At 48.7% G+C, this 23,569-nt stretch overlaps 1 protein-coding gene across 6 annotated transcripts in view; it reads right to left on the bottom strand.

Annotated features, from left to right (window-relative positions):
- PIGG (phosphatidylinositol glycan anchor biosynthesis class G (EMM blood group)) overlaps positions 1-23,569 on the bottom strand; it is a 40,558-nt gene that overhangs the window by 11,373 nt on the left and 5,616 nt on the right. For 2 of the 6 annotated variants that reach the window (XR_009737192.1, XM_061421154.1), the window contains exons 3-9: positions 20,976-21,185; positions 19,586-19,774; positions 18,273-18,414; positions 10,923-11,135; positions 2,852-3,069; positions 2,401-2,700; positions 750-1,207 (exon numbers count right to left, since the gene is read on the bottom strand). Coding sequence is in view for 5 of the 6 variants with exons in the window: in XM_061421154.1 (XP_061277138.1) it covers positions 750-1,207; positions 2,401-2,700; positions 2,852-3,069; positions 10,923-11,135; positions 18,273-18,414; positions 19,586-19,774; positions 20,976-21,185 (1,730 nt within the window). In the remaining variant the exon portion in view is untranslated. Of the gene's footprint in view, positions 1-745; positions 1,208-2,400; positions 2,701-2,851; positions 3,070-10,922; positions 11,136-15,659; positions 16,000-18,272; positions 18,415-19,585; positions 19,775-20,975; positions 21,186-23,569 lie in introns of those variants that run through there. The other 4 variants (XM_061421155.1, XM_061421156.1, XM_061421157.1 and 1 more) reach the window with 4 other exon arrangements.

Consider the following 23,569-nt stretch of genomic DNA (forward strand, 5'->3'; position numbering starts at 1 on the left):
TTGTGATTTGACGCTCCCGAATCACCAGTGGGAGCGCGCCTTTCTCTGCTCTTTCCTCTGGGACTCCCTCCCTTAGGAGTGTGTCTACTACAGTTGTGAGTCTTGCGTTCTGCCAACAGTTCTCAAGAGGCTCTCCCCAGTGACACGACGGTGACCTTTGTTGGTCTCTCTTGGAAATATTTTTTCATCTTGCTGTGCTCTTACTTTAGTTGTTTTTTAAGACCTCGTTGACAGTAAAATTGATGATACAGCCAAATCTTGGTCTTTTCTACCCTAGTTTCTTCTCTTCACTTCAGTCCTCTGTATTTGCCATACTTTCCACTGGGTCACCTGGCCACCCGTGAGAGGCCGCAGAAGCAGCTGAAGACACGCCTCCAGGCTCCAGCCAAGGCAGCTGCCCCTCTGGGGGTGGGGTGTGGGGGAGGCAGGGGGACAGAGAGGGGTGGGGGCACAGGGCTCCTGGTCAGCCTGTCACCCCAGCCCCACACCATGGGGCACAGGGCAGCGAGTGAAGAACTATATCCTGCTGCAGTGATCATTATAAAACTCACTGGTTTTCAAACAGGAACACTTACAGTGATTCAGCAATGAAAAACCAAACTACCAGGCTAGCCTCAAATAAATTCACCTTTCAACTCAATTCATGGGTCAGTCTTCTATTTCTTCAGATTTCAAATACCACTTCTATCCTGAGTAGGAAAAACAGGTCTTTGGAGCGTCTGGCCCAAGGCCACAACTCATGCCCTCACCTGGTGAGCCAGTGCCCCAGGTCGGGCCGGTGGGCCCACTGCACACCGGTCTGGTTCAGGGACCGCAGCAGCCGGCAGCAGGCCAGAACCAGCCAGGGGCTCGCCAGCACCATCCACCGCTCAGAGCCTCTGAGGGCTTCCAGGGAGGAGGGGTCTGCGGGCGCTCGGCTGAGCTCCCACCCCTCAGGGCCAGCACGCTTGCCCTGCAGGGCCACCGCGACCCCGTCAAACTCCTCTCCCGTGTGTGGGCAATGCTGAGGGGCACAGTCGTCGCCCAGAAGGCACTTTCTGTAGATCTGGTGGCACAGAGCTAAACACAGTGTGTTGACGAGGAAGTACCAGGTCTGGTGCTCCTCTTCGATGAAGCTGCTTGCGCCCAGACTCAGCACATGGCCCACGGTTCCCAAGAAGCTGAGAAGATCTAACTCTGACCACCTTGAGGTGGACTGAGGTGGATTCTGTGAAAAGGAAAATGCATTTTGTAAGGAAGAATCTGAACAGTTCACCTTCTTGCTGCACGAGCGTACAGTGCTCACTCACAGAAGATAACCTGCTGCTCCTCATGCCCCGCACCCACTTCACCCCATCCCCCTGGGTGAACCAGAGGACCTGGGGACAGCAAGGCGACCCTGGCCCGGACGGCAAGCCTGCAGCTGAGGGACAAGGAGACTGAAGAGGTCTGGACCCCCCTTTTCGACAGTGCCAGAGCTCTCAGCCCGTCCTTCACACCCCATCCTTGCCTCTCACAGCCACGGCCCACCACTCGACCACTCGAGACCAAAGAACCCCAAGGGCATACTCCACCAAACCAGACGTCTAGCTTTTCCATGAACTTGCTGGAAATCCAGAGAGTTTCCGTTACAATGGTAGGGTATCATAGTACTAGCCCTTAAATACACTAATATAAAGCATTTTAAGTTAAGATGAGGACTCAATGGCTCTCACTCAGTACTGCTGGCATTCATTCCGTTACCTGCGTGCACCTAGCACATGATGGCGACGCGGTGAACCTGGTCAAGCCCTGGAGAATTAACTCCTCTGGGAAACCCCACGCTTGGGCAGGTATGGAAATGTGTGGGAAATGACAACATACGCGTTCCCTCAGCCACCAGCACATGAGGAGGGGTGGGTGTCTATGGCCCCATGACCAGGAGCTGCCCTCTGGGGCCTAGAGTCATTGCCCTGGGTCCCTCAGGCCCTGGGCACTGTGAACCAACCAGGATTGCCCGTGTCTCTCTCACCAGCCCGCCACCACAACCAGCTGATGAAAGAAGGCGTCAGAGGCCAAAAGCTGCAAGAAGTCTAGAACAGGAAACTGCATTTTCTAAGGCAGAATGAGGATGAGGTCTGAGTTTCTTCTTGATCTCTGTCAGTCAGCTGCTTGCTCCTCTGTGCAGCCACTCTAGAGAGGCCCCCGGTCACAGTCCCAGGGACCCTGTCCTTCCAGCTCAGAAAGAAGGCATGAGGCCTGACAACACAGGTGAGTGCGTGAAGTTGGGATGGTCAGGGCCTGGGAGGCTCGCCACTGAGAGTGTGTCCCGTCAGCTCCCATGAAGCGTGGGCCCTTTCCTCAGCTCCCACCAACACCGTGCCTGCTACACGCTAGGGGTCTAACCCACATCTCATCAGTGCAGCAACAAGAGCAGCCCACCTGGAAAGCCAGTCCTACCTGACTCAGACACTTCCCACCGGCAAAAACCCTGGTGAGAGCAGACATGCCCGCGCAGAGCAGTGCGGCGATCAGCGTCATCACTCCGCCCGCAGCCAGCCATGGGAGGCCGCACAGGTAGCACGAGCTGTCAGCGGCGGTGCACACGACGACGTGGAGCGCTGCGAGCGCCAGGAGCAGCAGGTAGAAGAGCAGAGAGCACACGGGCGACAGCAGGGGGACGTCCAGCTCAGCCCTGCTGCTCAGCGCCTGCGGGACACTAAGCAGGAGCAGGACGAGGGCCTGGAACAGGAAAAGCGGGTGTCCATGACTGCGCAAATAGGGCACGCGCCTGTCCCCTTCCAGAAACACCGAATCTCCACGTCCTTTGACTACCAAACGTTGGCGGAGATGTCCGCCCAGCGACGCAGTGACCCTGCCCGGGGACCCGTACCTCCAGGACCAGGACGGTCCCCACCGCCATGGAGTAGACGTCATACTGGGCCGCTCGTCTGCTCAGCGACAGCTTCAGCATCCTCAGTGCGTCCAGGTACTGCCTGCGAACCTTGGCTCCCAGGTTGAAAACGACTTCTGAGTTATTTTCCTCCAAGTACAATCTGATCCAGTTTCTGTGCGATCTTTCCGACACTTTAAACTGCTCAAATCCAGGCTCTAAGAAGAAAGGGCCACACACACAAATCACCGACACGCACACACACGTGTAATCTGTGAGTCCTGCTACTGATGGCACGTGGCAGAGCCTGACACTCATCAAGACGAACTCCCGGGAGGGTTGGCTGCCCCTCAGGAAAACCCCGACTGTGGTGACGCCGGCCTGTGCCCACCCCGTCCTTCCTCCCACTGCCCCACTCGCACGGACAGAAGCCCCTCCTTCTCAGCCTCCTGCTTGCCGCCTTCTCCCTCTCCTCTCTCTCCACTCTTCTTCCTCATGGTGCAAGAGTGTGACAGCCATAAAAGTAGAGTACTAAGAGGCCCTCAGTTCTACAGAATTCCCCCCAACCCTGAGGCTCTGTGTGATGACGGGACAGGAAGTGCCTGATGCCTGCACCACTGCGGCCCTTTCCCCAAGGCCGGTGGGCACCCCTGCTTTTCACTGTCAGTGCCCCTTTTACTTGCTCCCCTTCTTCACAGACCCTCTCTGGGAAGGGATGCAGTCTCCCAGCCCCTCCTGCCACAAGGCTGATGTGCCCCACCTGCTAGATGATCCATGGCTGATGCAAAGCCAGGGCGGCGAAACAGCCCATCAGTGGGCCCCAGCCCTGGCTGCAGTGGGTTCCCACTGGGACGGTGGTGGCAGGCTGCCCAAAGCCGGGAGCTGCCCGCTTCCTTTCAGGGCTGAACCAGACTCAGTCGTGACTCGATTGGCCGGCAGAGCAAGAACTTCTTTTCTAAGGCTCCCTGGTACTTAACGTGCTTTTCCAACTTAAAGAACTGTTTCAAGGTGGTCTGCACCATGCCTTTCAGGGGCCTTGGCCCAAACCACCAGCAGTGTGCCCACTCCAGCCTTCCCCAATCACAGGCTGGCATCCTTGCTGCACAACCGAGTGTGGGCTCAGATGTCTGCAGCCCCACCACTGCCACTGGAGCCAGGGGACCTGCACCAAGTGCTGGGGGCAGGCGTGACCCCAAGCCCACTCGGTCCTCTCCCCAGGACCAGTGGGACTGGGATGACTACATGCCCATTTCAGAGAGGAGGCGACTCAGACACCAGCTCATGGGCTGGCAGTGAGAGCTGGGCTAAGTCTGGATCCAAGCTGTCTCCCTTACTTGCTACCCTCTACCACCCCGAAGTCACAGACATGGGTGCATCCGTGTTGGGACCCTACTGCCTGGAGTCACAGAGAAATGGGGGACCTATGCACGCACCCAAACAAAACCTGAGTGCTGACTACATGCTAGGCGCATCAGGTTCAGGTCCTGCCAGTGGGGCCTGTGGTCCAGCTGGGTTGTCACACACGTGCAAAACCACACACAGTGAGAAATGCTGTGGAGGGAAAGTAGAGGGAATAGCGAGAGACTCTGGTAACACAAAGGGAACTGACATAAGACTGAGGTTAAGTGTGGGGGACAAGGGCGGTCTGACAGTGAACTGAAAACATGACGGACGCCCAGGAACCAGCAGGTGAGCAGGGAGAGCAGCATCCACAGGAACAGCACATGCAAAGGCCCTGAGGTGAGCAGAGCCCCCACTATGACCGAATGACAGTCAGGTGAGTGCGCTGCTTCAGGCTTGGCTGGACGTCACAGCAGGCCTCGAGACCTGTCTCACCGTCAGACACGTGCCCAGCTCTGTTTCAGGAAACGCTGTCACCGACAGTGCAGATGACGGGCACCCTGGAGGTGCGAGGCCCTCTGCGGCCTTCTCACCCGGGGACTGGCCTCAGTTCGTCTTGCAGGCTCATTATGGCCACATCCACTGCAGCGCTCAGTTCACTATCCCGTTTTTGGTTTCCTCTTTATTAGTTCTTGTTATATGAGAAGGGACGCATGGTGCCAGCAACTGATTTGCAAGTTATTTGCTTCTGGTCCAGACTGAAACATGCACGCAGCCGGGCCACATCTCTGACAGAGCTACCCACAGGGGGGTCTCATGATCTAAGAGCTGACGCTCCCCAAGTCCTCTTGCCATTCAGGATGTCTGGTTCCCAACCACTCCCTGCTGGAAGGATGTGTCTTCCACACCCAACCCAAGGTCAGATTATATCTCAGCACAAACTCATGGCATTCATTCTACTTGGCAGTACCCCACTATATCAAGTAGGATAACACGCCCACATCCCATTGAATGTTGCCTCAAACCGGGAAGTGACCTTCTTGGCATCCAAACAAGCCCAGCCCCAGCGTTAAACACCAGCCTTGACATACCTGGATGGGCCAAAATGAAATCTCTAAAGCCATGACCCTTCTGTTCTGTGTCATCCCTCAGTTCAGGTCAGTAGCTCAGTCGTGTCCGACTCTTCGACCCCATGGACTGCAGCACCAGGCCTCCCTGTCCATCACCAACTCCCGGAGCTTGTGCAAACTCATGTCCATTCAGTCGGTGTCATCCCTACCAAGCTATAAATATCGTGTTCTTCCTCCCAGCTCAAAAACAAGAATACCCCGCTCTTGGCGCCCATTCAGCTCAGACGACAGCCTGTATCTGCACCCACGCCAGCCAGGCATGTGACCTCCTCTGTCAACAAAGCTGCTGAGATTTCACCTGCCACTTGAGAACTGACCACTTCTCAATTCCTCATTTTACTTTTGCCCACGCCCTGCGGCTTGCAAGATCTTAGTTCCCCGATAAGGGATTCAACCTGTGCTCCTGCAGTGGAAGTGAGGGGTCCTAGCCACTGGAATGCCGGGGAATTCTCCTCAGTTCCTCACTTTATTTTACCTTGAACCCTATTCAACACATCCACTCACTCCCTCCTTCTTGAAGTTCTTTCTTTACTTGGCTTTGTCAACACCAGTCCCACCCTGGCCCTCCAGCACATACACAAGCGCCCTGCCTTACAAACTCGCTCTTTACACAGCCTTGCCCACCTCAGTGATGGTCACTGCTTCCTTACAGTGTTCAGCTGAAAACCAAAGTTGCTTTTTATGCCACTGGCTAGTCCTCTTTGCACTGCCTTCAAAGCAGACCCAGAAGCACCCCTCTGTCCTGGATTCTGCTGCCTGGGCCCTCGCCCTCCACCTGCACTGAGCACCTCGCCCTCCTACAGAGGAGGGTCTCACACCATCCACCTCACCCTCCTACAGTGCAGCAGAGAGCCCTCCTCACGGGCACCTGAGACGGCCTCTGAAAACGCAAGGGGAAGATTCTAGGCTCTGCACGACACCCTGCAGGAGCTCTCCACTTACTCAGAATGGAAGCAAGAGCCACTGGAATGCCTAGAAGGCCCTCGGCCCTCATCTCCTTCTGGCTCCCCTCGGTTCACTGCTCTAGCCACGCTGGCCCCTGGTCACTCCCTGACTGTGTGGGCACGTCCTCACCACAGGACCCTGCCTGGCACAAGGCTCCCCCACAGGCCACGTGCCCCACGGCCCTCACTCACCCGCATGCCCACCCTTCCCTGGTTCAGCCTTTTCCTAAGGTGCCCATCACCACCTGGCACCCTTTCCTGGCCATCTTTCTCTTTTTCCCTCTCTGGATGAGAAGCTCCATGAGGACAGAGCTCTCCTGCTGTGCCTCTGGTGCTCTCAACAGCCCCTGGCTGAAGAGGAACATAGTGAGAAAATTCAGCATTTGCTAAATAAATAAATTTATGACTTTTTCATACTGTTCATGGGGTTCTCAAGGCAAGAATACTGAAGTGGTTTGACATTCCGTTCTCCACTGGACTGTTTTGTCAGAACTCTCCACTACGACCCATCTGTTTTGGCTGGCCTACATGGCGTGGCTCATAGTTTTATTGAGTTAGACAAGGCTATGGTCCATGTGATCAGTTTGGTTCAGTTCAGTCATTCAGTCGTGTCCGACTCTTTGCGACCCCATGGACTGCAGCATGCCAGGCCTCCCTGTCCATCACCAACTCTTGGAGCTTGCTCAAACTCATGTCCATCAAGTCAGTGATGCCATCCATCCATCTCATCCTCGTCGTCCCCTTCTCCTCCTGCCTTCAATCTTTCCCAGCATCACGGTCTTTTCCAATGAGTCAGGTCTTTGCATTAGGTGGCCAAAATACTGGATCTTCAGCTTCAGCATCAGTCCTTTCAATGAATATTCAGGACTGATTTCCATTACAATGGACTGGTTGGGTCTCCTTGTAGTCCAAGGGACTCTCAAGAGTCTTCTCCAATACCACAGTTCAAAAGCATCAATTCTTTGGCACTCAGCTTTCTTTATAGTCCAACTCTCACATCCATACATGACTACTGGAAAAACCATAGCTTTGACTAGATGGACCTTTGTCATGGCAAAGTAATGTTTGGTTAGTTTTCTGTGCTTGTGGTTCTCATTCGTCTGCCCTCTGATAGATAATAATAAGAGGCTTATGGAAGCTTCCTGACAGGAGACACTGACTTTGGGGAAAACTGGGTCTTGTTCTGATGGGTGGGGCCATGCTCAGTAAATCTTTAATCCAATTTTCTGTTGATGGGCGGGGCTGTGTTCCCTCCCTATTGTTTGGCCTGAGGCCAAACTACTGTAGTAGTAATGAAGATTGGCAGACTTTATTATTTTGGGATGGGAATGAAAACTGACCTTTTCTAGTCCTCTGGCCACTGCTGAGTTTTCCAAATTTGCTGGCATATTGAGTGCAGCACTTTCACAGCATCATCTTTCAGGATTTGAAATAGCTCAACTGGAATTCCATCACCTCCACTAGCTTTGTTCGTAGTGATGCTTTCTAAGGCCCACTTGACTTCACATTCCAGGATGTCTGGCTCTAGGTGAGTGATCACACCATCGTGATTATCTGGGTCGTGAAGATCTTTTTTGTACAGTTCTTCTGTGTATTCTTGCCATCTCTTCTTAATATCTTCTGCTTCTGTTAGATCCATACCAATTCTGTCCTTTATTGAGCTCATCTTTGCATGAAATGTTCCTTTGGTATCTCTGATTTTCTTGAAGAGATCCCTAGTCTTTCCCATCCTGTTGTTTTCCTCTATTTCTCTGCATTGATCGCTGAAGAAGGCTTTCTTATCTCTTTTTGCTATTTTTTGGAACTCTGCATTCAGATGTTTATATCTTTCCTTTTCACTTCTCTTCTTTTCACAGCTATTTGTAAGGCCTACCCAGACAGTCCTTTTGCTTTTTTGCATTTCTCTTCTATGGGAGTGGTCTTGATCCCTGTCTCCTGTACAATGTCACGAACCTCATTCCATAGTTCATCAGGCACTCTATCTATTACATGTAGGCCCTTAAATCTATTTCTCACTTTCACTGTATAATCATAAGGGATTTGATTTAGGTCATACCTGAATGGTCTAGTGGTTTTCCCTACTTTCTTCAATTTAAGTCTGAATTTGGCAATAAGGAGTTCATGGTCTGAGCCACAGTCAGCTCCCGGTCTTGTTTTTGCTGACTATATAGAGCTTCTCCATCTTTGGCTGCAAAGAATATAATCAATCTGATTTCGGTGTTGACCATCTGGTGATGTCCATGTATAAAGTCTTCTCTTGTGTTGTTGGAAGAGGGTGTTTGTTATGACCAATGCATTTTCTTGGCAAAACTCTATTAGTCTTTGCCCTGCTTCATTCCGTATTCCAAGGCCAAATTTGCCTGTTACTCCAGGTGGTTTTAGAAAAGGCAGAGGAACTGGAGATCAAATTGCCAACATCTGCTGGATCATCGAAAAAGCAAGAGAGTTCCAGAAAAGCATCTATTTCTGCTTCACTGACTATGCCAAAGCCTTTGACTGTGTGGATCACAACAAACTGTGGAAAATTCTGAAAGAGATGGGAATACCAGACCACCTGATCTGCCTCTTGAGAAATTTGTATGCAGGTCAGGAAGCAACAGTTAGAACTGGACGTGGAACAGCAGACTGGTTCCAAATAGGAAAAGGAGTTCGTCAAGGCTGTATATTGTCACCCTGTTTATTTAACTTCTATGCAGAGTACATCATGAGAAATGCTGGACTGGAAGAAACACGAACTCGAATCAAGATTGCCGGGAGAAATATCAATAAACTCAGATATGCAGATGACAGCACCCTTATGGCAGAAAGTGAAGAGGAACTCAAAAGCCTCTTGATGAAAGTGAAAGTGGAGAGTGAAAAAGTTGGCTTAAAGCTCAACATTCAGAAAACGAAGATCATGGCATCTGGTCCCACCACTTCTTGGGAAATAGATGGGGAAACAGTGGAAACAGTGTCAGACTTTATTTTTCTGGGCTCCAAAATCACTACAGATGGTGACTGCAGCCATGAAATTAAAAGATGCTTACTCCTTGGAAGGAAAGTTATGACCAACCTAGACAGCATATTCAAAAGCAGAGACATTACTTTGCCAACAAAGTTTTGTCTAGTCAAGGCTATGGTTTTTCCGGTGGTCATGTATGGATGTGAGAGTTGGACTGTGAAGAAGGCTGAGCACCGAAGAATTGATGCTTTTGAACCGTGGTGTTGGAGAAGACTCTTGAGAGTCCCTTGGACTGCAAGGAGATCCAACCAGTCCATCCTGAAGGAGATCGGCCCTGGGATTTCTTTGGAAGGACTGATGCTCAAGCTGAAACTCCAGTACTTTGGCCACCTCATGCAAAGAGTTGACTCATTGGAAAAGACTCTGATGCTGGGAAAGATTGAAGGCAAGAGGAGAAGGGGACGATAGAGGATGAGATGGCTGGATGGCATCACCGACTCGATGGACATGAGTTTGAGTAAACTCTGGGAGTTGGTGATGGACAGAGAGGCCTGGCATGCTGCAGTCCATGGGGTCACAAAGAGTCGAACACAACTGAGCGACTGAACTGAACTGAACTGACTGAATGAAGATAATGAAGACCTCCTTCAAAAGGATTTGTGTACCACTGTTGTATTCAGTGCCCTGACCCTGCAGCAGACCAGGCCTCTGCCGGAGACTCCTGCACACTCACAGATAGGGCTGGCTCAGTCTCTTGTGGGGCCATTGTTCCTTCGTCCTTGCTCCTGGTACACACAAGGTTTTGTTTGTGCCAAGAGTCTGTTTCCCCAGTCCTGTGCAAGTTCTGTAATCAAATTGTACTGGCCCCCAAAGTCAAATTCCCTGGGCGTTCTCAGTCCCTTTGCTAGATCCCCAGGTTGGGAAACCTGTCGTAGGTCCTAGAACTTTCTTAACAGTGCGAGCATTTCTTTGGTATAATTGTTCTGCAGCTGTGGGTCGTCTGCTAGGCAGCTCTATAGTGGGGCCAATGGCGACCTCCTCCAACAGGGCTTATGCCACATGCTCCATGACCCACATCTGCTGTGGTCAGAGCCCCTGCCCTTGCGGCAGGCCACTGCTGATCCATGCCTCCACAGGAGACCCACTCAAAAGAAGGTCTGGCTCAGTCTCTGTGGGGTCTCTCGGTCCTGGTGCACCCAAGGTTTTGTCTGAGCCCTCCAAGCGCCTCTGGCAGATATGGGGTTTGATTCTAAATGCGATTTTTGCCCCTTGCTCCTTGGAAGAAAATCTATGACCAACCTAGACAGCATATTAAAAAGCAGAAACATAACTTTGCCAACAAAGGTCTATCTAGTCAAAGCTACTGTTTTTCCAGTGGTCATGTATGGATGACAGAGTTGGACCATAAAGAAAGCTGAGCACCGAAGAACTGATGCTTGTGAACTGTGGTGTTGGAGAAGACTCTTGAGAGTCCCTTGGACTGCAAGGAGACCCAACCAGTCCATCCTAAAGGAAATCAGTCCTGAATATTCACTGGAAGGAATGATGCTGAAGCTGAAGCTCCAATACTTTGGCCACCTGATGCGAAGAGCTGACTAATAAGAAGTAACGCACAAGGACCACTGCAGTGCCCATCACGGGAGCAGCAGGACAACACCCAGCACCGTGAAAGCATACAGCAGGACGCACATACTGGCAGCTGCTAACTGGCTTACCTTTGTTGTATGATGGAACATTCTCCTGCAACAACTTGCTAAGCTGTACTGTATTTAAATGTAAGAACCTCAGCTGTTCCCGCATTGGTCTTCCTTCTACAACTGGGAACATAAGACTGCCAGTGTTGCTCTTCGGAATCGGCAGACCCAGGCCTATTGAGAGTGTTGCAGCCAAATCAGTCTGTTGAACGCGTGTTGGATGTCTGACATCACCTAGAAAAAAGAAAACGGTTTAGGTGACAGGCTCTAGGACATGTGTGATGGTAGTCGTTCTTAAATCTGACCTTCTACAAGTAATGTTAATCAAATCACCCTGTGTGCTTCCTACTAACCACAACCTGGCCTAAAACAATCAAAACCACAGGATCTGCATCTACTCATGCCTCCAGGTCAGGTGGGATTTACCAGGTGAACAGAGGACATGTTAACAGACAATGCAGAAAGAGACTCCACAGGACAACTAACCAAATTCTTCAACAAATAATCACGATAAAACAGGATGGGGATGGAGACTTGTAAGTCAGAGGAGACCTAGAGACATGTCAACAACAACTGAAATTATTTTAAGAAGAATGTGAGCAATTCAAGCCTAAGGGTGCTCTTGAAAACTATGGAGGTTTTGGAGATAAGTAACTAAGAGGAAGCTGGCAGCTTCCTGAGAGCAACAAGCTGAACCACAGGCCAGCTGCAAGTGTATTAGCCAAGAAGGGCTCCCCTGGTATCAGAACAACCTTAAAGACTGGCCTTGAGAAAGACTCTTGCAAAGTTGCCCAAATGTGATGAGATCGGACCGCGGAGAACACTGATTATCAACTGTCAAAAACGAGGGTGCAGTCAGCCTGCAGTAAGTGGAGCCAACAGCTGGGTGGGTCTGACAGCAAGAGAGGCAACATTTCAGGGTCACCATGGAAAGTGACCATCATAGAGCTCTGCTGGCTCCGCCAATTCCCAGGCTGCAGTGCCCTCACAGGGATGATGGCAGAGATTGCATGTGTGGGGGTCAAGGTTTCACTGGAGCGGTCTAGTCAAAGTACTCAATAAATCAACCAAGCTAGGCTTCAACAGTACATGAACCAAGAACTTCCAGATGTTCAAGCTGGATTTAGAAAAGGTAGAGGAACCAGAGATCAAATTGCCAACATCTGCTGGATCATAGAAAAAGCAAGAGAATTCCAGAAAAAAACAGCTGCTTCATTGATTATGCCAAAGTCCTTGACTGCGTGGATCACAACAAACTGTGGAAAATTCTTAGAGATGAGAATACCAGACCACCTTACCTGCCTCCTGAGAAACCTGTATGCAAGTCAAGAAACAACAGTTAGGACCAGACATGGAACAGCAGACTGGTTCCAAATTGGGAAAGGAGTACATCAAGGCTATATATTGTCACCTTGCTTATTTAACTTATATGCTGGGCTGATTAAGTACAAGCTGGAATCGAGATTGTCGGGAGAAATGTCAATAATCTCAGATATGTAGATGACACTACCCTTATGGCAGAAAGCAAAAGTGAAAGTGAAGTCGCTCAGTCGTGTCCGACTCTTTGCGACCCTGTGGACTGTAGCCTACCAGCATTCTCCATCCATGGGATTCTCCAGGTGAGAATGCTGGAGTGGGTTGCCATTTCCTTCCCCAAGGGATCTTCCTGACCCAGGGATCGAACCTGTGTCAATTGAACCTGCCTTGCAGGCAGATACTTTAACCCCTGAGCCACCAGGCAAGCCCTAACAACCTCTTGATGAGTGTGAAAGAGAAGCATGAAAAAGCTGGTTTAAAACTCAACATTCAAAAAACTAAGATCATGGCATCTGGTCCCATCACTTCGTGGCAAATAGATGGGGAAACAATGGAAACAGTGAGAGACTTTATTTTTGGGGCTTCAAAATCACTGCAGATGGTAATTGCAGCCACGAAATTAAAAGACGCTTGATCCTTGGAAGAAAAGCTATGACAAACCTAGACAGCATATTAAAAAACAGAGACATTACTATGCTGACAAAGGTCCGCCTAGTCAAAGCTATGGTTTTTCCAGTAGTCATGTATGGATATGAGAGTTGGACTACAAAGAAAGCTGAGTGCAGAAGAATTGATGCTTTTGAACTGTGGTGTTGGAGAAGACTCTTGAGAGCCCCTTGGACTACAAGGAGATCAAACCAGTCAATCCTAAAGGAGATCAGCCCTGTATGTTCATTGGACAGGCAGATACTAAAGCTAAAGCTCCAATACTTTGGCCACCTAATGCAAAGAGCTGACTCATTAGAAAAGACCCTGAAGTTGAGAGTTTGAAGGCAGGAGGTGAAGGGGACGACAGAGGATGAGATGGTGGGATGGCATCATTGACTCAATGGACATGAGTTTGAGCAAGCTCCAGAAGATGGTGAAGGACAGGGAAGCCTGGCGTGCTGCAGTCCATGGGGTCACAAAGACTCAGACACGACTGAGCAACTGAACAACAAAAATAAAACAATGACAACAGGCCCTGTGAGGAGGGCTAGAGTTACTGCAATATAGCATTTAATGTTTGGTTTTCATCAAAAACTACATGCAATTATGCAAAGAAACAGGAAAGTATAGCTGAAAGAGAGAGAAAAAAAAAGCAGGCTGTACAAGCATCTTGGGAAGGGTCCATATGTCAGAGTTAACAGACAAAGTCTTCCAAGCAGTCACTGCAAATGTGGTCAAAGAACTACAGGGAACAGGCAGATCTCCTTGCCTAGGGAAGTAGTAAAGGCAGGTATGATGGCAGGGTCCCATCCTTCAGAGGTTATCAATAAACGGTTAGGAATTAGATGGAAACTTTGAAGGTGAGAAGTATAACTGAAATGAAAAATTTACTATGAAGGCTCAATAGCAGATTTTCAACTGGCAGAAGAATCAGCAAAGACAGACTGATAAAAATTAAATAATTATACAATAAACAATTATACAATCTGAGAAACAGAAAATCTCCCAAATTTGACAAGAAACATTAATTTACACATCCAAGAAGCTCAATGAACTCCAAGTTGGACAAATACAAACTACAAGGAGTGAAGTGAAACTAATTAGATTAATGGTTGATTTCTCATCAGAACCACAGAAGCCAGAAGGCAGGAGGACAGCATGTGCAAAGAGCTGAAAGAACCAGAATGCTATACCCAGCAAAACTGCCTTTCAGAAAGCAAGGGGAAATGAAGACATCCTGAGATGAAAAAAGCAAAACAGACAACTCATTATTAACAAACTCAGGACTCAAAAAACTAAGATCATGGCCTATGGTCCCATCAGTTCATGGTAAATAGATGAGGAAAAAGTGGATTTTATTTTCTTGGGCTCTAAAATCACTGTGGATGGTGACTGCAGCCACGAAATTAAAAAGGTGCTTACTCCTTGGAAGGAAGCTATGACAAACCTAGACAGTGTATTAAAAAGCAAAGACATCACTTTGCCTACAAAGACCCACACAGTCAAAGCTACAGTTTTTCCAGTAGTCATATACGTATGTGAGAGATGGACCATAAAGGCTGAGTGCCAAAGAATTGATGCTTTTGAACTGTGGTGCTGGAGATGACTCTTGAGAGTTCCTTGGACCGTAAGGAGATCAAATCAGTCAATCCTAAAAGAAATCAACCTTGAACATTCATTGGAAGGACTGATGCTGAAGCTCCAACACTTTGGCTACCTGATGCAAAGAGCCAACTCATTAGAAAAGACCCTGATGTTTGGAAAGGTTGAAGGCAAAAGGAGAAGAGGGTAGCAGAGGATTAGAAAGTTGCATGGCATCACCAAATCAATGGACATGAGTTTGAGCAAACTTGGGGAGATACTGAACAACAGGGAAGCCTGGTGTGCTGTAGTCTGCCGCTGCTGTAAAGTCGCTTCAGTCGTGTCCGACTCTGTGCGACCCTGTAGACGGCAGCCCACCAGGCTCCTCTGTCCCTGGGATTCTCAAGGCAAGAATACTGGAGTGGGTTGCCATTTCCTTCTCCGTACTGCAGTCTATGGGGTCACAAAGAGTGGGACACGACTTAGCCACTGAACAACAATAAACCTGCCTTACAAGAAATACTAAAGGAAGTTCTTCACACTGAAAGCTATTGACTCCAGATGGTAACCTGGATCCACTTAAAAAAAAAAGGTAAAGAGTATCAGTAAAGCTAATTATATAGTTATGCTGCTGCTAAGTCGCTTCAGTCGTGTCCGACTCTGTGCGACCCCGTACATGGCAGCCCACCAGGCTCCCCCGTCCCTGGGATTCTCCAGGCAAGAACACTGGAGTGGGTTGCCATTTTCTTCTCCAATGCATGAAAGTGAAAAGTGAAAGTAAAGTCGCTCAGTCATGTCTGACTCTTAGCGACCCCATGGACTGCATAAAAGATAGCATAAAATGTATTTTTCTCTTAAATTCCAAAACAATTATATAAAACTGTATGTATGTATGTATCAAACCATATATATACATTGTCAGCCTACAACATATAGAAATGGCATGCCATGTTTCCAAAAAGTGGAAACAACCCAAACATCTATCAGTTGATGGGTGGATAAACAAATGTAGAACATATATACAATGGAATACTATTCAGCAAAAGAAAGGAATGAAGTCCTGACACCTGCTACAGGATGAATGAACCCGGAAAACACTACCCCAGTAAAAGAAGTTGGTCACACAAGACCATTTATTGTTGTTGTTTTGTTCAGTTGCCAAGTAGTGTCCGATTCTTTGTGACCCCATGGACTGCAGCACACCAGGCTTACCTGTCCCTCACCATTTCCCGGAGTTTGCCCAAGTTCATGTCCATTGAATTGGTGATGCCATCAAACCATCTCATCCTCTGTTGCACCTTTCTCCTGCCCTCAATCCTTCCCAGCATCGGGGTCTTTTCCAGTGAGCTGGCTCTTCCCATCAGGTGACCAAAGTATTGGAGCTTCAGCATCAGTCCTTCCAATGAATATTCAGGGTTGATTTCCTTTAAGATTGACTGGTTTGATCTTCTTGCAGTCCAAGGGACTCTCAAGAGTCTTCTGCAGCACCACAGTCACATAAGACCATTTATTACAGGGCTCTATTTGTATGGAACATCCAGAAAAGGCAAATCTGTAGAGACAGGAAGATTAGTGTTTGGTGGTGGCTGAGGATGGGGATGATAGTGGGTTGGAGGAAGTGGAGGTGACCAGTAAAGAGGTGATGCTATATCCCAAAATTGACACTAACGATGGCTAACCAACTCTGAATGAACTAAACGGCAGGTGTGGAGTCCTGGCTCAAAAAATAAGCTTGATAAGAACACAGACTATAACTACTCTCAAAGCAAACAAACAAGTCAACAAAACAAGGAAGAGCTTACTGTGGGCACTGAGGTCAGCCATGTGAGCAGCCCACGCAGGCAGTCCCTAGGCACAGCCACCCTGGCCCTTCCTAAAGACGTGTCAGACCTCCCAGGGAGGATATCCTTAAATGCCCATCTGAGCCATGAAACATCAGCAGTTAAGTTAAAAATAACCCTAAGATTCCTATAATATTAATGACAACAGGCCAGCCTCCCTGTCCCTGCTCTTCCTCAGACTATAAGCTCCCTGTCTACAGTGCCAGCACAGCGCCCAACTGACTGCGGGTGCTCAGTGTCGTCTGCAGGATGGGTGGACAGATGGATGCAGAGGGTGCATCTGGCCCGGGGCTCTCACTGAGGTAGACAAGCCCCACGGGACCCTGCTCTGGGTGTGCCTGTGTCAGAGGCCAGTGCTCCCGTGGGTGCTGTGCACACTCACTGGAAGGCAGGCTCCAGCTGGGCACCCAGTAAAGGCTCAGGGGAGCCAATTCCTGATGCCTTTGGAGTCAGACGTCTAACAGGAGGTAGTGCTGTAAACAGACAAAAGGAAACGGGTGGAGCTTCTTCCCCAGCCGGTCCCGGCTCAAGTGGAAGATTCATTCATTCAATATTTTCAGCACCCATTAAACACCAGGCAATGCTGAGGCCCAAGGCACACAGTGATGCATAAAACAGACCTGGCCCTGCCCCACTCTAGCTCACAGCGAGAAGGCGGATGTTCACGAGTCACACAGTTCATTCTGTGATTATAAACCATGATAAGGATGATGGTGGAGTGGACGAGTGCTGTGAGAGACGACCTCAGGGCAGGTGACCAAGGACGAGCGTATGAGCAGGCTGAGGGGCTGAGGAGGACGGGTCAGGGCATGTGAGGAAGAGCTTAACACCTGGAGGACGTGTGGGAGAGGCCAGGATACGATGAGGAATGGGGATGTGCCTCCAGACAAGGCTGTGAGGGAGGCAAGAAGCCTCACGTGGGGTTTTTACTTTATCCGAGGTTCAGCTTCTAAAAGGTGGTATGTCTGGGAGCCTGGGACAGACTGGCACAGGTGAGGAGCAGGGAGAGGGCAGACCAAGGCAGACATCCAGGTTTCCAACCTGAAGAACTGTGTGAATGGCACCATCCGCTGATGGGGACACAGGGAGGGCCGAGTGCAGGTGCGGGGGTCTCATCTGCTCTCCCTGTGGGAGATCCAAGAGGGCGTCAGTAGGAAGTGGGGCTGACAAGTTTGGAGGGCGAGAAAGAGGCACAGCTGGAGGATAAATCCAACAGGTGTGAGCCCATTCATGGCTCTTAAAACTATGGAAGAGCATGCGATCATCTCAGGGGTAAACGCAGAATCAAACAGAGGCAGTCCAGAAAAAAGGCTAGGGCAAGGTTGCTGAGCCAGCCGAGAGGACTGGACAGCAGAGTGAGAGGTGGAGGGGACCCAAACAGGTGGGAAGTTCCAGGACCAGGGGTCAGCAGGGCCAATGGTGCTGAAAAGTACCAGTGTCCAGCGTGGAAACAGCTGTGAGCTGATGGCCTGCATGTCCTAAAGGGAGGCGGCAGGGGTCTTGTGCAGGCCTGTGCTGAGTGAGGGGCCGGTGTGCCTGGGTTGGAGAGCTGAGGTGTGTCGCAATGCTGACAATGGGCTCTCAGACAGTTCTACTCTGACTGGCCCTACGACTCTAGCTGACATTGCTATCTATTCAAGATAGTCTCAAATAATAGATTCTTTTTCTTAATTTTTTATGTTTCTCTCAATTCATACATGCAGTTCAGATGTCCCTAAGCCTCTGGCACTTTTTATTATTTAGATTTCCAGGCAGTGACATTCATACCACACAATTCACAAAAGGAACATCTGTATTTTAGGAATCAGGGCAGGAAACATAAACTCCAAATCCTGACTGGTCCTGCCCCATTAATTTTCATTCTCATTATGCAGGGTTTTTCAAACTTACACAGGTTCTAAAAATGATTTTTAAAATTAAAATCAAAGTATAGAAAACAAAGAAATAAAGTACAGGTTTAAACTGTTAAACACCCAAATCTCACCAGGCTTCCTTTCGAATGCAGAGCTAACCAAGACCAGAGCAGTGTTTACTTCCTCCATGGAAGAGGCTCCATGGCCTCCAGCTTCAGACATGCCATGATCACCACAGAGAACCAGCAGACTGGGCAACAGAGGATCTCTCTCCTGTGAGGCAAAGGGAAGGCATTTCAACTGTACCCAGACTGGGGAGAACACATGATCTTGTTAAGAAAACTACTTCAGATTTCAGCTTTGCTTTGTAAATAGTAGCTCTTTCTAAATGAGTTACTGTTATTATTTTTTCTAATCTATGAACTTACAGATTAAAGGGTCAAGGTCAAGTAATGTCATAAACAGGGACTCCACTGGCAGTCCAGGGGCTTCCCTGGGGGCTCAGCTGGTAAAGAATCTGCCTGCAATGTGGAGACCTGGGTTCGATCCCTGGGTTGGGAAGATCCCCTGGAGAAGGGAAAGGCTGCCCACTCCAGTATTCTGGCCTGGAGAATTCTGTGGACTGAATAGTCCATGGGGTCACAAAGAGTCGGACACGACCAGGCGACCTTCACTTTCACTTTCTGGCAGTCCAGTGGTTAGGACTCTGCCCTTCCACTGCAGGGGGCTTGGGTATGATCCATGGTCAGGTAACTAAGATGCCACACACGGCCAAAAAAACCCCCAAAACTAACAACAGTACTGTCTTAAGTAAGACAAACGGGATTAAATGGAGGTCACAGAGCACAGGGCAGTCTTCTTATCTGTCACACACAGCTGCCCTCTGCCCCTAGGGCTCTGGCCGGTGGCTCCTGCTGCCCCTGGGATGGACCTGACAGGCTCCGAATTGCCCGTGCTGCTTCTCTGCCTGGAACATACCTTCATACATGGCTTACTGGCACTCCCACCTGCTTCAAGCCTCTGCTCACCACTCACATGTCCTCAAAGACTGCTCTGATCATGCAGTTTAAACTTTTGGCCTTTCTCTCACATGTACACTCCTCCCGCCCTATGTTCTGCTACAGTATCAACTTCTGTCTGGGACACCTCTGACTCACTGATTACGCTCCCTGTGTTCCCTCCTGGCTAGAGGCTAAGCTCCTCAAGTGTCTGTACAAGCACAGTGACACAAGGCATTCAGGAGAAATTATCTGGATGAACAGGTGGAGATACTAAGAGCCACTCTTCGGCAGGGCTGCTGGGTACAGCGCCCAGCACATGGCAGGTGCTACTGTAGGTGAAGGTTGCCTGAGTGCTGGTGGGCATGAAGCTCACGCAAGGTCGCCTGAGTTCACTTCGGAAGCTCCACTTCCCCCAGGAAACACTGGCACCTTGACAGGCTCACCTCTGCCAGCAGTGCGGTGTGGATCTTCATCAGGATGCTGTCCATCTCACTGAGCTTGTGCCCAACCAGGGGGCTGCTGGGCCCAGAAATGTGGCCGATGTGGTCCAGCCCGAGGTAGTGCAGGATTAACATATCCCAATCCTGCCTTTTTAGTACTTTATCCAAATGCCTTGTAACATTATTATCCACCTTTAAAGGGAAAAAAGCACATATCAATAGCTTCCCTAATTTCCTTTGTGTTTACTCTTCAATGAAAAGTGACATGGTTATTTTCAAATCTAGTGGTTTTTTTTAGGTACTCAGAATCGTGGGAGTTTGCAAAGACCACAAAACAAAACAAACCTCCAAAATAAAAACTGTCTTAAAAAATGTTTGCATTAGATCAAGCTTTCATTAATATTTCTATGTCTCTAAGTTATGAACACAACATATTATAATTTAAATGCACAAGGGTTGTTCTGACAGAACAATTCTGTAAGATCACTACTGGAGCATAAACTAAAGCTGACCAGATGACCAAGTTCAACAGGTACCAGGTCATTACGAGGCAACTAAAGGCTAAGGGCAGTTGGGTAAGACAGAACAATGCCCAGGGTTCAAGAAACCAGCGGAGTGAAGCTGAGGGCATGTGTGTCCTGTAAGAACGCTATTCAGGGAGGAAAGAGACACACACTCAGTGGTTCCCACTCAAACAGCCCCCGACAGACCCATTAGCCTGGAGAGCCCTGACTCCTCAGATGGCCTTTCTCCCTTCCACTGAAGAATCTACCATGAAGAGAAGTACTTTTGAGTGGTCATACGCGGGAAGGGCAGTAACTGCTGTGTCTATACAGGTCACCTTCAGTGAAGCAGACACTCCATAAGGCCAAGCAAATGGACCCATTCAACGCCAGCTCAGACTTGTGGTGCCTCTGCCCCAAGGGCCAGCTTTCTCACTGTGGGTCTAATTATGCCCTTTTCCTCTTGGGAGGCTGCACACCCAGCCCAGGGTCGATGCCTCTTGGGACCAGGCTCACCCAGCACACTCATGCTGCCAACCCCATAAAACAGCTGTGAGGCATGATCCCTGGCAGACCATGGAGACCTCGGGCTCTGCCATGCACAGATGCTGTCAAACTCAGGCTGAGGGACTCCTCCTGGGAAGCCCTTCCTGACTGTTGGTACCCATTGACAGGTATCCATCTGGGCTTTAGGGTCAGAGAACTAAGCTCACACCTGTGTCAGGGTTTATATTTCTGGCTTGGAGCTGATAATGGGAAGGAACAAGTTTTTCAATCTCTCCATACTATTCTTATTGTATTAATAAAAGCCACATACAACGCAATGTTGCCCCTTGCTAAGAACAGGGTACCAGGCTGTCTCATTGGATATATTTTTCTTAAAAACTAACCTCTGTATAATCTGATACAAAAAAAGAGGTTGTTCCATCATATTCCACAAAATGCTTTGGAAATAATTTCACCCATGTTTCATCTCCATAAAAGATGATTCTTTTCCCAGCAGCTTTGGCTCGTGTGATCACATTGTCTTCCATCAACGTAGGAGAATTGAGGTTCCTGACGACATCGATGAAGCCAGGGAGGCTCCCTGTCAGCAACGCCTGTAGGAGGGAGCACTCAGGAGTCAGTCCATGGAATCTGCCCATGGTGTCCAAGTGTGGTGTGGTGATCAGGGACAGAAATGACTTGATGACTAAAGGAGGCAAGCATAAAGCTAAAGTGACCCCAGTACTGAAGGCTGGGTCAGTGTTAAGACAAAGCAGGGCACAGATTCTGAGAAAAACCAGCAAACTAAGTAGTGAAGAACTGACCATATTTCAGTTAATGAGAGGATAAAGGAGGCGGCTGTGGGGTAGCCAGATGATAGCTGTGGTCAAAAAGGCAGTGATGGATTTTAAGAACTGAAGCAGATGGCAAAGGGCGGGAAGAACTCTGTATATCCAAACCCACTGACTGGTCCTCACCTAAGCTTCAGATCTGCTTCATGCAACAAGCAAACTCCTGACCCTAAAATCCAGCAATTCTATTGTTCACCCCTGAGAAAGAATAGCTTCCCACTCACCCAGGGAGGAAAGCAGCCTCTAAACAAGAATTATCTCACAGTAAACTGGCCCAGGGATGCTGGTAGGACACATTCCCCCCCGCCCCCCGCCACCAACCCACCGCCAACACACCATAATTATTGAAAAAGTGGGTGGGTGTAACATGTCCTCACAACTTTCTGATACAGAATTAAGTCAATCACCCCCACTCCTGCAGTTGAGCAGAGTCTAAATGGGTCACGGGTCTTTGGGATCTGGAGTGAGCTTGCAACCCACAACACTGGCATCCAGGGACCTGTGTGATAAAAAATAAATAGGAATCTGGACAATGTGAACAGTGTAACAATTCTGCCAAGACCTGTCTATCAGCAAATTAACAAAAATGAATTAATCTTGGACTTGGAGAGTGAGGAACTTGGCAAATCCTCTCCCCCAAGAGCAACGATAAATCTGGATATAACTGTCAAAAACAACCACTACAGGACTTTAAAAACTCAGTAAGGATATACACACTGAAACGTTCTTGTTCAAAACAAACTTTCAAATTCCAGTAGAAGCTGTGAGTACTTGTGGTGTTTTATCATGGGCTGAGGTGACAGAATTCCAGCTGAGCTATTTAAAATCCTAAAAGATGATGTTGTTAAAGTGCTGCACTCAATATGCCTGCAAATTTGGAAAACTCAGCAGTGGCCATAGGACTAGAAAGGGTCAGTTTTCATCTCAATCCCAAAGAAGGGCAATGCCAAAGAATGTTCAAACTACTGCACAATTGTGTTCATTTCACATGCTAGCAAGGTTATACTCACAATCCTTCAAGCTAGCCTTCAGCAGTACATGAACTGAGAACTTCCAGATGTACAGGCTGGGTTTAAAGAAGGCAGAGGAACCAGAGATCAAATTGCCAACAATGACTGGATCATGGAGAAAAGCAAGAGAATTCTGAAAACAAACAAACAAACCAAAAAACAAAAGCAAACACAAAAAAACCCCATCTCCTCCTTTACTGAGTACACGAAAGACTTTGACTGTGTGGATCACAAAAAACTGTTGAAAATTCTTAAAGAGATGAGAGTACCACCTTACCAGCCTTCTGAGAAACCTGGACTGGTTCAAAATTGGGAAAGGAGTACGCCAAGGCTATATATTGTCACCTGCTTATTTAACTTCTATGTAGAGTACCTCATGTGAAATGCCCGACTGGATGAATCACAAGCTGGAATCAAGACTGCCAGGAAAAATATCAGTAACCTCAAATATGCAGATGATATCACTCTAATGGCAGAAAGTGAAGAGGAACTAAAGAGCCTCTTGATGAAGGAGAAAGAGAGTGAAAAAGCTGGCTTGAAATTCAACATTAAAAAAACTAAGATCATGGCATCTGGTCCCATCACTTTATGGCAAATAGAAGGGGAAAAACTGTACATAGTGGTAGATTTTATTTTCTTGGGCTCCAAAATCACTGCAGACAGTGACTTTGCCAACAAAGGCCCATATAGTCAGAGCTATGGTTTTTCCAGTAGTCCTGTATGGATATGAGAGTTGGACCATAAAGAAGACTGAGAGCCGAAGAATGCTTTCGAACTGTGGTGCTGGAGAAGACTTCTGAGAGTCCCTTGGACTGCAAGGAGATCAGACCAGTCTAAAGGAAATCAACCTGAATATTTGCTGGAAGGACTGATGCTGAAGCTCCAACACTTTGGCCACCTGATGCAAAGAGCCAACTCATTAGAAAAGACTGATGCTGGGAAAGATTGAAGGCAAAAGGAGAAGGGGGCAGCAGAGGATGAGATGGTTAGATAGCATCACTGACTCAACAGACATGCATCTGAGCAAACCCTGGGAAATAGTCATGGACAGATGAGCCTGGTGTGTTCCAGTCCACGGGGTTGAAAAGAGTCAGGCATGACTTAGTGACTGAAAAACAAGTTCCCCTCTCGCACACT

Source organism: Bos javanicus, chromosome 6 (assembly GCF_032452875.1).
Source record: "Bos javanicus breed banteng chromosome 6, ARS-OSU_banteng_1.0, whole genome shotgun sequence".
In the NCBI taxonomy this organism is placed as follows: domain Eukaryota; kingdom Metazoa; phylum Chordata; class Mammalia; order Artiodactyla; family Bovidae; genus Bos; species Bos javanicus.